Source organism: Oryzias melastigma, unplaced genomic scaffold, assembly GCF_002922805.2.
Source record: "Oryzias melastigma strain HK-1 unplaced genomic scaffold, ASM292280v2 sc00545, whole genome shotgun sequence".
NCBI classification, from domain to species: domain Eukaryota; kingdom Metazoa; phylum Chordata; class Actinopteri; order Beloniformes; family Adrianichthyidae; genus Oryzias; species Oryzias melastigma.
Genome location: NW_023417138.1, coordinates 4,821 through 18,960, shown reverse-complemented (window position 1 = coordinate 18,960; position 14,140 = coordinate 4,821). Strand labels below are relative to the sequence as shown.

General features: G+C 41.5%; 1 protein-coding gene across 1 annotated transcript; it reads right to left on the bottom strand.

Moving 5' to 3' along the window:
* Positions 1 to 868: 868 nt before the first annotated feature.
* Positions 869 to 9,603, bottom strand: LOC112141941 (NLR family CARD domain-containing protein 3-like; the record flags this gene model as incomplete). Its single annotated transcript, XM_024265159.1, has 8 exons — positions 869 to 1,710; positions 1,820 to 1,837; positions 1,949 to 1,966; positions 2,286 to 2,459; positions 5,171 to 5,344; positions 7,329 to 7,502; positions 7,599 to 9,346; positions 9,514 to 9,603. Coding segments are annotated over 8 exons (2,415 nt in total), but the record flags the coding sequence as incomplete, so codon positions are not given.
* Between the last annotated feature and the right edge of the window lie 4,537 nt (positions 9,604 to 14,140).

The window sequence follows — 14,140 nt, the reverse complement described above, 5'->3', positions numbered from 1 at the left end:
ATCACACACACATTCACTCTCACATTCACACCTAGGGACAATTTAGAGTCACCAATTAACCTATGAAGCATGTTTTTGGACGGTGGGAGGAAGCCGGAGTCCCCGGTGAAAACCCACGCATGCACGGGGAGAACATGCAAACTCCACACAGAAAGGTCCCAGCCGGGAGTTGAACCGGGGCCTTCTCGCTGTGAGGCAAGAGCGCTAACCACTGCGCCACTGTGCAGCCTGGAAGGTGCATTATAAGCGGATAAAATTAATAAAAATAAATGAATTCATGAATTGTTGAATCAAATAGGATTGCCACCTAAGTAACAATCCACAGCTCTAGTTGCCATTTTGACTGACATCACGTGAAAAAGGGTCTTTTTCACAATCTTCCTGAGGCAAATGCAGGTGCTGTTTCATCTTAGAGCCTACACTGTAATGTAACAGGTCAGTTTTCTGGGTTTTGTTCATTTTCTTTATAGACATTTTTGTGTCCTGGATTTGTTTAGCATTCATTCTTTTGGTTCCTGTTGAGCTCACAGTCTCAGTCACACCAGCTTTAAGTGGCCACTCGCCACACAGCGGTTTCTGTTGCAGGTTTGCTCTGACACAGAGGAAGAGAGGTCGCCCTGTGATTGTAACATTAAAGCTTCCTTCTATAGGAGTGAACATTATGATGCTCCTGGAGGTCTAGTCAGCATCTTGCCACCATCAGTGAGTGAAGGGGACTAGTATTCACAAATTGCCATTATAATTCCCTTACACTATTTCAGTCCAACAGTGTTTACATTGGGGGCATTCATCCATGTTGCGCCCACAATGTAAACACTAGATGTGTTTATATACAGACTACAATGGGTACTGAAAAAACTGGAAGGACTGAAGATAAATAACTTGGATTTATTAAAAGAGGATCTTAAATTGAGGGAGAGCCAAGGTTAACACATCTAAAAAACACCCCCTATGTACAAAAAGAAAACAGACTTCCCTCAAAACCGACAAAATAAAAAAAACAAACCTACGTGCTTACCACCTAGTCACTAAAAGAAACAAGAGACAACTATTTAAAAAAAATGACAGCTCTAACAAAGACGAGTTTCAGACTCTTTACAAAACGCCCATGAGCCCAGGCTGGTGTCATCACTGTTAGACCTCAGACTGAGGCTGTTTTACTGGTCCAAGTCTTCCTTTATCTGGTCCTCTCTCATCAATCCAATCACCAGCACATAGTTAGGGTCTGTCCTACTAAAACACACAAATTCAGAGGTAACAATTTATGACAATCACTTTTACACTATAACATATTGTTCCACATCAGTTTAGATAAACCAATTAAGGTTTACTTTGAACCAAGTGGAAACATTAAATGTAAATCTTGAAACTGGTTTAAAATCTAAACTAATTGGAGCAGTTCTGGGTTTGGGTTTCAGATCAACACCCCAAGTTAGAATGAGAAGATGATGTGCAGTTCTCCATCAGTCCACCGGGGGAGCTGCAGCACAATAACTGTCCACTTGATGCTGAGAGAGACAGTGGAGCTGATCTCAGATCAGTTCATGCTGCAGCTTTGACACTCATCTCCACTTCTTCTGATTCCTCTATCACTCTGTTCTAAACCTACAAGGAACATCTTTGCAGACCAGCTGATGATGATGATGATGATGATGATGATGATGATCCTCTCTGATCCAAAAAGAGGAACATCAGGAAAACCAGCTCCACCTGCAGAAAGAAATAGAAGTACAGAGTCAAAGGAGTGTCTCCTGATCCTTATCCGTCAGTCGGTGATGCAGCACAGTAGCAGAAAGAGCAGCAGAAACTTCAGACTTACCAGCTCTGTCCCTCCAACCTGCAGAGAAAAAGCAGAAACACAGATGAAGGAGTGTCTGTATTTGATCCTGGTGTGTCAGTCAGTGATGCAGCACAGCAGCAGAAAGAGCAGCAGAAACTTCAGACTTACCAGCTCTGTCCCTCCAACCTGCAGAGAAAAAGCAGAAAGACAGAGATGAAGGAGTGTCTGTATCTGATCCTGGTGTGTCAGTCAGTGATGCAGCACAGCAGCAGAAAGAGCAGCAGGAGCTTCAGTCCTGTTCAGAGCAGCAGCTTCCTGTCATCTTCACCTGTTGGAGCTTCTGCTGCTCTGATTGGCTGACTGTTGTCCTGAAGCCTGTCATCATTCTCCTCAGAGCTTCACTGAGAAGCTGCAGCTTCACAGGAAACTCTGCATCTTTGCTCTCAGACTAACTTTAGGACCAAACATCTGGAAGCAGCTGGACTGACTCCAACCCTCTACTGACCTCAGAGTCTGCAGTTTGGAGTTTGGACTCTCCACCAGATCCTGGAGCTGCTGCACATCTGAAGATTGAAGGTTGTTGTAGCTCAGGTCCAGTTCTGTCAGGTGGGACAGGTTTGAATTCAAAGCTGAGATAAAAGCAGCACAGCTGGTCTTTGATAAACTGCAGTTTATCAACCTGAATGCAGAAGAAAGAGCAGAGTATAACAACAAAGTTTGCTTTTCATCTTTCAGTTCTTCTAAAAAGTTCAGAGCTGAAGAATATCAGAAAGTTTGGAAACAGTGCAAAGATGTGAATCAACAGAAGCAGATCAGAAGAGTCCAGCAGAAGCAGAGAAGAAGAACATTCAGGACAACATGCAGCTGCTTCATTAAAGAAGTCCAGATGTATGAAAGTCAAACATCAGCCTGTGGCTACATCCAAACTAACTGATGTTTCAGCACAAACAGCGGAGAAAGTCTACTTCCTCTTTCTGCTCATTTCTTCTCCAAACAGCACCGAATCACGGGAGAATTTCAGCACCATGTTGCTGGAAAGTCTTCATCTCAGTTTTCAGGAGATTATCTTCCAGTGCTTCTCTGTTGCAGACCTTCAAGCCAGAGACGTTCAGCTCCAACAGATCATAGCAGAGAGAAGAAGGAAGTGGTGAGGAATAGGGGTGTGCCAATATATCGATATTGCGATATATCGCGATATTTAGTCCTGCGATCGATTCTCGATGGGTTCTCACCAAGTATCGATATTATATTGTTATTTAAAGAGGCTGTTGCGCTGAGCGTGCGAGTCGCGCGCCGGAACTATTGCGCAGATGGCCGCGCTGAGTCGGACTTTTAATAGCGATGCACGCGCTTCATTCGGGAGAAGCTCCGGTGAGATACAGGCTCTGTAGCGCGTGTGTGAAGCATGTCTACCTGTCAGCATTTATCATCCATCTGTAGGAGATCCAGCCGGTAAGAAGTGACTTTGTCTGAGCGCTAGAATGACAGCGATCACTTACTTCCTGTTTGCCGAGGGAACTGGGCACGTGCTGCGCAGTTGCGTGTGTATACTTCAAGTAGCGTCGGAATTTTCGCTTTCATACACTTCAATGTTTAACCTGCTGCTGTACGGTGTAACTTTGGTAAATTTATAATGTGACGTTTTCAAACAATGTAATCACTTGATGCTAATGTTAATTTAAATAATTTTTTAAACAACAAAAGCAGGATTTGATGTATGAACTAAATAAAACTAATTAAACTAAAGTACATGAATTCACTGTAAAATTAGGGAGGTTGCTAATTAATTGAAGCACTTAAAATTATATTTGCCATTATTGTGTGTGTTTTAAGGTTTTTACCTATTGACTGCTGACTGACCAAATGGAAAATAAATAAAGATTGGAAAAATTATCTCAAGTGACAGTCTGAGTAAATCAGTCTTCATTTTTGGATGCTCAGCCCTTTTCAAGTAAAGGAAAAGTGCACAAAATATTAGGTCAATTTTGAGAGAGGCTGTAAAACATTATATTCATCATCCTTTGGTGTGACGTTCTTTTGGAGGTAGATAGCTGTTGTCACTTGATTTATTTAATTTTTGTTCTGTTGTTTACAACAATTCTGCCCTAAATAGTGGCAATGCTGATCATGTTTACTATTGTTAACATTAAATTTGACAGATAATTCCAATTTGGTTGTTGTCAATGCTTGTCAAAGACATAGTCTTACTGATTTCAACAATGTTGCACAAAAGTGTCTATAATTTGTTGCACAAAATAAGAAAAGTTGTTTATTATGATTGTGTTTAAGCTAAAAAATATAGATGGGGATATATTTTCACAAAAAAACATGTTCTTCTATATAATGCTAGTTATTAGAGGATTTTTACCAATTATCGCAGTATCTCGATATTATCGATATCGTGAACCATGTATCGCGTATTGTATCGTATCGTGAGGTACCCAGTGATTCCCAGCCCTAGTGAGGAAGTGTCAACAGCAAATGTTGGACATTGATCCCTGATCAATGACTTCAGCTCTGAATGGAGAGTAAGAAGCTGCTGGGAGCTTTGATGCCTGGATGTGAGCAGATGTTTGTGGATGAAAAGGTGAGGATGTTTGTGGAGGATGTGAACATGTGTCTGTCAGAGCAGCATCCAGCTGGAGCATGACATCACTGTATGCTCACAAACATCAGCCTTTGGACTCTCAGCTGCATCTGCTGAAACACAGCAGGACTCAGAGTGCATGTGAGCATGAACATCTTCTTCTTCTGTTCTTGCTGTAAAGGAGTCTGTTGGACCACAGCAAGGACGTGAAAAAGAGCTATTGGCTCTAAGCAGAACTTGGTGTAGCGCAAATGTCAGCAGACAGCTTTGCAAGAAGAAGCTCCAGAGAGAAAAGAAGTTCAACAGATCTTTAAAGAGAACAAGCAGCTGCAGGAAGATGCAGTTGCAGATCAGATAAAGAATGTGGACATTTCTGCTCACTGATTAATGAAGATCATTTCTGCCAATCAACTAATGACAGCAACACAGATGCTACAAATTTAATTCAAGATTTCTCCAACATGACAAACTCTGCCTGAAGATCCATATGAGATCAGTTTGATTTTCACAAAGGAGTTATCCTTGGATCTGCAGTGAAGAAGATGAAGAAGAGGAAACATCTGCAGATCTTACTAGGAAAAAGATCAGTCCCGAAGGAAGCTGACATTAACAATGAATAAGATGGAAAGAAGATTTCAAACATTAGATCTTCTACCAAAGTGAATGGACTGCAGCTTGGAAAAAGAAAATAACCTTCAGCATGAAGATAGTCAGCATCCAGCAGAACATCATGTCTGCAGTTTAGTGGCAACACAACTTTGTCATTATATTAATCTGAACACAACTGAAACTTGGAGTCTAACCTCAGAGTCTGTAGTCTACAGTCTGGACTCTCCAGAAAACCACACAAATGAAAAACTCCTGAATCGTGCAGCTTGTTCCCACTAAGGTCCAGTTCTGTCAGATTGGACGGGTTTTTCTTCAGAGCTGCGCCCAGAGCTTGACAGCTGACCTCTGTCAAACTACAGTCCTTCAACCTGAAAGCAGAAAGAAAAGTGTGTTCAGGAGCAGTGATGGCTGACTGAGCTTCAGAAAACTGGCAAATTCTGTTAAGTGAGACCTGCCCTTATGAGACATTCAGTTAAAATTTTGGGCTGAAACAATCATAACAACCTGTAAATGAAAATGCATTAATTTCTTTTGGTGGGGTGCACCGTTTAGCGATTTCTATTGAATTTTTCACCAGAAACATGATGGTAAATTGATATGCAATAGATCTGAAATTACTTGAAGTTAACACAGACGAGGAATGGAAAAGTTATCATCATAAAATATTTATTACTAAATACACATTTAAAAGGCATGGCAGAATTTGATATTGAATTGACAGTTAAAAAATGAATTGTGGAACCAATATACTATGATAATTTAAGATCAAATCAATTTTGCTTTAATTTAAATCTTTGATTTAGAAAATATTAAAGTGAATGGTATTTCTTCATCTTGAAACCAATTTTGAAAAATGCATTTTCAGATGACACGATCACATTTCAACGTGAACTTTTCATTTAGAATTGAAGATCGCTCTGAATTATGGATGAAGTTTCCATGAGGTTCAACACAGATCTAGATGAAGACTGAAGAACAGAAAATAAAAACATACTGTTGTTCCATGGAAAGATTCAGCAGACACTAAACTGGTTTCCTTCAAATCAGAGTAACAAGAAGCATCTTTAGAAACATATTGAAATTTTGAATTTCATCTTGGAGTTTTGGAAACAAACTATTCTAAGTGTAGAAACTTCTAGATAAGCAAGATGTTTCTCAGTAGAAACTAAAAGATGTTCACTGCAATAAAAGAATGAAAATGAGCTAAACTTCACTCTCTCTCTTCATCCTGACTGGAAAAAGCAGGTTGTGCAGAAAAACAGCTAAAAAAGTGGGTGGCCGTGATGCAGCGGTAGGGGGGTCGACACCTGATCGGGCGATTGCTAGTTCAATTCCCGCCTTGCCTGCCCACGTGTCGAAGTGTCCTTGGGCAAGACACTGAACCCATTGTCTGTGGTGGAAGGTTGGCGTCAGTGTTCAGCAGTGGAGCCACCATCAGTGTGTAAACGGGTGAATGAGTTTGTGACTGTGAAGCGCTTTAGACCTTCAAGGAAGGTAGAAATGCTCTATACAAGTATACGCCAAAGATTTTAGTTCTCCTTTGTAATCATTTACTGACTAAACTGTAGATGGGCCTTGACTGATCCAGAAACAGGCTTTTAGTTGCTGGCTCTGTCTAATACTGGAATTACACTGGCCCGTCTGTAGTGTATCTCTGTTGCATTAACGCAAAAAATAAAATGTCCATTAATCAATTGGAATGTTTGCATCTCTAAAGTCATGTTTCTGCAACACGATGCAAGATTTACAGAGAAAGTCTGTTTCAGTCTGTTGATGTGTGAATAACAAGGCAACAAGTAAAATGGGTTCAGGCTTCAAATTCAAGACTTCCTTTGTACTTTCTTTTTAAAGTTAATAAAAATGTTATTTTAAGGTTCCATCATTCATTTACACCACAAACAATTAAAAAAAATAAATTTTGAAGTACAGAAACACTACATTTTTTAATGACAAAAAATATGCATTTTATAAGGACTCCGTGAGGGGCATGGGGCCTGAGTGCCAAAGTTTTTGATATTGATGACATGGGAGTGGCAAGACAATCCAATTCTTCATAAGCAAGGGAGGAGGAGGGACAGACCAGAGTATTTTCTATTCTCTATTCTATTCTCTATGTAACAGAGACAAGAAATGAACTCCTAGATGGACTTAGGCTCTCTTTTTTTTGTCTGATGTGGAAAACATGCAAGAAAAAATGTAATCAGATTAGAATGAGGTGGGAATTTTTATTTAAGGGATGTTTTTATTCTACATCCTGGTATTCCTTTTTATTGATCACTGACACTTTCTCCTAAATCAGATAAAAACAGACTGAATTTCTTGTAGAGAATCAACATTTGAATGAAAACTGACCTGAGAGTCTCCAGTTTACAGTGTGGACTCTCCAGTCCTGCTGAGAGCAGCTTCACTCCTGAATCCTGCAGGTTGTTGTAACTCAGGTCCAGAACTCTGAGTCTGGAGGACTGAGAGCTAAGAACTGAGGACAGAGCTGCACAGCTTCTCTCTGACAGGTTACAGTCACTCAGTCTGAAGAAAACAAAGACAGACAGCAGTTATTGAATCTTTCATTTTTACACTCAGATTCATTTGTTCACTGAAGGTGATTTTCATGAGAGTTCTTACAGAGCTTTGTTGGAGGCTTTGATCACTGGCAGCAGCCTCAGAAGAGCCTCCTCTGAAGTAGAGTATTTCTGCAGGTCAAACTCTTCCAGATCTTCTTCTGATGACAGTAAGATGAAGACCAGAGCAGACCACTGAGCTGGAGACAGTTTATCTGTGGAGAGACGTCCTGACCTCAGGACCTGTTGGATCTCCTCCACTAGAGAACCATCATTCAGTTCATTCAGACAGTGGAACAGGTTGATGCTTTTCTCTGCAGACAGATCCTCACTGATCTTCTTCTTGATGAACTGGACTGTTTCCTGATTGGTCTGTGAGCTACTTCCTGTCTGAGTCAGCAGACCTCGTAGGAGACTCTGATTGGTCTGCAGTGAAAGACCCAGGAGGAAGCGGAGGAACAAGTCCAGGTGTCCGTTTGGACTCTGTAAGGCCTTATTCACAGCACTCTGGTAGAACTGGACTGGACTGCTTTGAAACAGTTCAGAGAACCAAGATTTCTTCTTTTCTTTCGTGCGGTTGATTGCAGAGGGGAATACGGTCAGGTGGAGATAAAGAGCAGCCAGAAACTCCTGAACACTCAGATGGATGAAGCAGAAGACCTTGTCCTGGTACAGGCCTCTCTCCTCTCTAAAGATCTGTGTGAACACTCCTGAGTACACTGAGGCTGCTCTGATATCGATGCCACACTCTGTCAGGTCGGATTCATAGAAGATCAGGTTTCCTTTCTGCAGCTGCTCAAAAGCCAGTTTTCCCAGAGACTCCATCATCTTCCTGCTCTCTGGACTCCAGTGAGGATCTGTCTCAGCTCCTCCATCATACTTGACCTTCTTGACTTTGGCCTGAACCACCAGGAAGTGGATGTACATCTCAGTCAGGCTCTTGGGCAGCTCTCCTCCCTCTCTGCTCTTCAGCAGATCCTCCAGAACTGTAGCAGTGATCCAGCAGAAGACTGGGATGTGGCACATGATGTGGAGGCTTCGGGATCTCTTGATGTGGGAGATGATCCTGCTGGCCTGCTCTTCATCTCTGAATCTCTTCCTGAAGTACTCCTCCTTCTGTGGATCATTGAACCCTCTGACCTCTGTCACCATGTCAACACACCCAGCAGGGATCTGATTGGCTGCTGCAGGTCGTGTGGTTATCCAGAGGCGAGCAGAGGGAAGCAGGTTCCCCCTGATGAGGTTTGTCAGCAGATCACCCACTGAGGTGGACTTTCTAGGGTCGTTTAGGATCCGAGTCTTGTGGAAGTCCAGAGGAAGTCGACACTCATCCAGACCATCAAAGATGAAGATGACCTGGAAGTCTTCAAAGCTGCAGATTCCTGCTTCTTTGGTTTCAGGGAAGAAGTGATGAACAAGTTCCACCAAGCTGAACTTCTCCTCTTTCAGCACATTCAGCTCTCTGAAAGTGAATGGAAATGTGAAGTGGATGTTCTGGTTGGCTTTGCCTTCAGCCCAGTCCAGAGTGAACTTCTGTGTTAAGACTGTTTTCCCGATGCCAGCCACTCCCTTTGTCATCACGGTTCTGATTGGTTCTTGTCTTCCAGCTGGGAGTTGAAAGAGCTCTTCTTGTCTGATGCTGGTTTCTGCTCTGTCTGCTTTCCTGGATGCTGCTTCAATCTGTCTGACCTCATGTTCTTCATTCAGCTCTCCAGTTCCTCCCTCTGTGATGTAGAGCTCTGTGTAGATCTCATTCAGAAGGGTTGGGTTTCCTGCTTTAGCGATTCCCTCAAACACACACTGGAACTTCTTCTTCAGACCAGATTGGACTTTATGTCGACAAACTGCAGCAGCAGATCCTGAATGAAGACAACAAACAGAGTAAATAAACTCTCTGCAGCCTGAATGATGAGGGTTTGAATCCATGTGGTTCCATGTGTTGAGACATCAGTAAATCTTCATTTATCAGCAGCTGAAACCTTCAGAGAAATCCTCTTACTGCTCTGCAGTCGATCAGCCAGCTCCTCCTGCTTCATTCTCCTCAGGAAGTTCTCTGTGATCTTCATCAGTGACTCTCTGCTGCTCCTCTGCTCTTCATCTTCATCCTCCTCCTCATCCTCCCTCTGACTCAGAAGCTTCTGGATCTTCTTCAGCTCCTTCTTGACAAAAGTGACAATGTTGTCCTCCAGCAGCTGCAACAGAATTCTAGATGAATGATCCAATCAGAGTGAAGTGATGGAGCCAAACATCAGCTCCATGTTGGACACACTGACAATCCACTGGTCTCCAAAGTGCAGCATGGAGATGACTGTGGACAGAATGATGGAAAAGTACTTGTTGTTCATGTACAGACCAGAAAGATGGAGTCCAGCTGTGTTTGATGCTGCTGGACAGACGGACCACTGGGAGTCTCTGAGCTCTGCTGGTCCACTCTGTGGAGAATCAGAACCATCAGATCCATTCTGTTTGCGCTGGTAGGTTTCTAATAAAACTGACTTGAGTCAGGCCAGTTCATAATCACAGCTAGAATGTTCTACAAACAAGTCAGTCTCTATTCACTCTAATGAAAAATTATTCAACTAAGCAACACAAATAAGAAGAATTTACAATATTTTGTCCTCTGATGTTACAGTTATCATTCATAAAGTCATTATGAGAGTTTTTAAATAAATCTGATCAGTTTATATTTTATATAATCTTGTATTTAGAACAGCAAACTAATGGATCATATCAACACTCTCTGTCCATGTCTATAGAAAGTCACTGAAGTGTCTATACTGTCTTTGAGTCAAAGGCTCCACCTGCTAAACCGACCATTCAACCAGTTCAATGGTTGAAAAGGAAACCAGTTATTTGGAAAATTCACCAAAAAAAAGCATATTTTCATCACACTATCCAAATTCTTAAAGAGTTGTATTTCTTGCAACATTTTATCTTTCAGGTCTTTATCGAAAAAAATAGATAAATAAATAAATAAAATAAACTGATGAAATAAAGTTATCCTTGTGGAAATTAACTAAATTAGTTGGATTTCTTTATAATCACGATAGTCACGTATGTTTATGGACATTTACTTGAATTAAGTGAGTGTTTTTTGGCGACCAAATGAATGTTCTCAGTCTAATTTTGTTTTTTTATCCATGTAAATGTTGATGAATGATTTCCTGATGAATTAAAACTTAAACTATGTTGTACATGTAACATGTTCTTAAAACAAACATCTATCGTCTTGTTTTTTTTTTAATATATATTATAGGCTTATAATTAATGTTAAAACAAACAATATCTGCTTCACCTTAACCATCCACAGTGTTATTACTTTATTTCTCCAGTTTGGTTGGAAAGCGCCTAAATTTATTTGAAATTTTCAAAATCCAACAATTTGCCTTAATATGATCTTTGTTTCTGAACAAACATTTAAAAAAAACTGATCACAACAATTACAAACATCTGAGTGTGAATTGAAATTGTTGAAATTCAAAAGAAAATTTCCAATATCTAGTTTCTTTAGTCTTAAAAACCAGAAACATCAAACTAGCAAACTTTCAAAAAATGACTGATGACCAAAATTAGCCCAAATGACTGATAATATTTTTATCATGATTTGTATAAATCCAGGTATTCTGATAGAAAATCAAAGGATTTACTTTTTTCTTCACACTGAAGATTTAGTCTGAATTTTAAGAGTTTATGGAAGGAATCTCAGCTGGTAACTCAATGTAACGAGGATTAATCCCTTCAATTCCTAAAACTAATAAGGTTATATTACAAAGACATAATTGAAGACCTATTATTTTAATTCCTAATGATTATAACATTTTGGCTCATGTGTTTTCAGAACGTCTTAATAGACGACTCAGATCAAAGATGTGTCTGAAAAACCACTGAATGTCTGACTGGAGCTGCAGGCTTGAATGAGAAGAAACAGGAGAACTTGGAGAACATAAAACAGGAACGTCTGTTTCCAAGGAAGGAGTCAATGATCAGCAGAAGTCCAGTTTCCATTCTGAAGGTCAAAAGCACCAGTGAATGTTGTTGTTAACCCAGACACCATCGACCCGGTATGAAAGTGCTGTTCAGGATAAGTGTGATCAATTATTGTCCTTACTATTATGTTTTAAATGTTTAGCTAATGTTTACACAACCTTCTCCTCAAAGATGACCTTTCACCACCAGAAACAGCTTTTGTTTTGGTAGACCTGCTCTCTGACCAAACTAGGCTGGGTTCTTTTTTATAAATGACACTGTCCATGGCAGATAAAAGATTTTGGATGAATTTAAACCAGGTCCAAGAATTCATGGTAAATGGCGTATACTTGTATAGCGCTTTCTACCCTCATTCGAGGGCCCAAAGCGCTTGACAGTCACAGACCCAGTCACCCATTCACACACACATTCACACACTGGTGGTGGCTCCGCTGCCGAACACTGGTGCCAACCTCCTACATGTTAGAGAAAAATAGGAAATGGCAGCAGATGGGAGCAACATCGTAAAACAACCAGGTCTAAATAGCAAACTGGAATGGGCGGGGCCTGTCTACACACACTCTTGTTGGCCAAAATATTCTCCACATTTAAAGTAGTCAAAATGTACACAATACAACTGCAGCTCACAGACTTAATCATACAAGCCGATACAAATAAAGTCTTTCATTCTGTCACACATACTAGTAGTGCAAAGGTGAGCTGACACCTGTGCTCAGGTGAGTGTTTATGATGTGTAAATGTGGATGATAATGCAATGTACATAGGGGGAGAGCGCCCGGCCATCCCCACGCCCCGACCCCTCGCCGGGGCAGCAGCCATAGACAGGACCCTCCCAACACCCGCCATGGAGCCGCGGAGAGAATCCGTTCACCGGGCAATCCCTCCAAACAACCCAGACCAGGGGACGTGGGACCGCCGCAAAGACCCTAACACCGAAGAGCAGGAAGGCACAGGAACACAGAGAGTGCAGGCCCCAACCCAGTCAGAAGAGCAGCCCCCTCACCACGCAAGGAGGGCCAATGTGAGGCCCGCCCCCGGAGAGCCCCTCAACCCCACAAGAGCAACCCACCATCACCCAGCAGTGCAGAGCATCCCCCCGCCCCACCCCAGGTATGGGCCAGGGCCCCCCAAGGCAGACCCACCCCCATCCTCCAAACAACCTGCCCCCCCACCACCGCAGCGAGAGGTCCAGGGGGGAGCAATTAAGGGGCCGCCCAATCCCGCCCAGCAGAAGGGCACCCAAGAGAAACGGAGGAGTGATGTAAACAAGGCCCGACCAGGCACACCCACTGATGGAGTTTTTGGAGAGGCCCAGTTCTCGAGAGCAAGGACCGGAACCCGCACCACAGCGTGAAGAGGAGGCTGCCGAGCCCAGGAGACCGGCACCAAGGAGACAAGACCACCAGGCCGGGGGTTCCTGGGTTGTTCCAGATGGGTGTCATTTTACATGGTACGACTGAGGACTTGGACACTTTGAGAAAATCCCACCAGGCTGTTAAAGTGGTACTTATGGTAATACTTTGGAAAGAATCATGTTTTTTTATTGTTTGGCTGATAAATGGTAGATCTGACAGTTTGATCTTTCCACATAACTCCTGTTCCAAGTTCATCCATGAATTATTTTCTGGATTATTTCTTGACCATTTTAAGATGTACTGTAATCTGTTAGCATTATAATAATTGTAGAAGTTTGGTAATTCTAAGCCTCCACATCTTTTTGCCGATTTTAGAGTTTTAAGGCTGATTCTTGCTGGTTTATTTTTCCAGAGAAAGCTGGTTAATTCTGAGTCTAATGTTTTAAACCATTTTAGTGGATGTTGTGTGGGAATCATGGAGAATAGATAATTAACTTTTGGCAAAATGTTCATTTTAATTGTGGCTACTTTGCCCATAAGCGACAGGGGCAGGTTGACCCAACGAGTTAGATCGTCTTGAATGTTTTTCAGTAACGGGGTATAATTTAGCTGCACCAGTTCTGATAGTTTGGGAGAGAAGTGAACACCTAGATATTTGATATTGCCTGATTTGACTGGTATTGAGAGTGATTGCTCAGCGTTATTGTTTAGTGATAATAAAACTGATTTATTCCAATTAATGGAATATTCTGAGATGGAGGAGAATTTGTTAATTATTGTTATTGCTTCACTTATAGAACATGATTTATGTAAAAAAAGTAATATGTCATCCGCATAGAGACTAATTTTATGATTGCCATGTTTTGTTTTAACTCCTTTAATGTTCTCATTTTGTCTTATTGCTGCAGCCAGAGGCTCGATGAATATTGCAAAGAGAGAGGGGGAGAGTGGACAACCCTGTCTGGTTCCTCTTCCAAGAAAAAACCTGCTGGACGTCTGTTTGTCCGTTCTGACTGAAGCATTTGGGTTATGATATAATATTTTAATCCAATCAATGAATGATTCTCCAAATCCGAACTTGTGGAGAGCAGCGATGAGAAACTTCCAGTTGACTCTGTCGAAAGCTTTTTCAGCATCCAACGAGAGTATGTTCATTTCCTGTTTTTTAATAGTGGCAATGTCTATGACGTTAATACGTCTGCGGACATTGTCACTCAATTGTCTACCTTTAATAAATCCAGTTTGATCATGGTGAATTATGTGG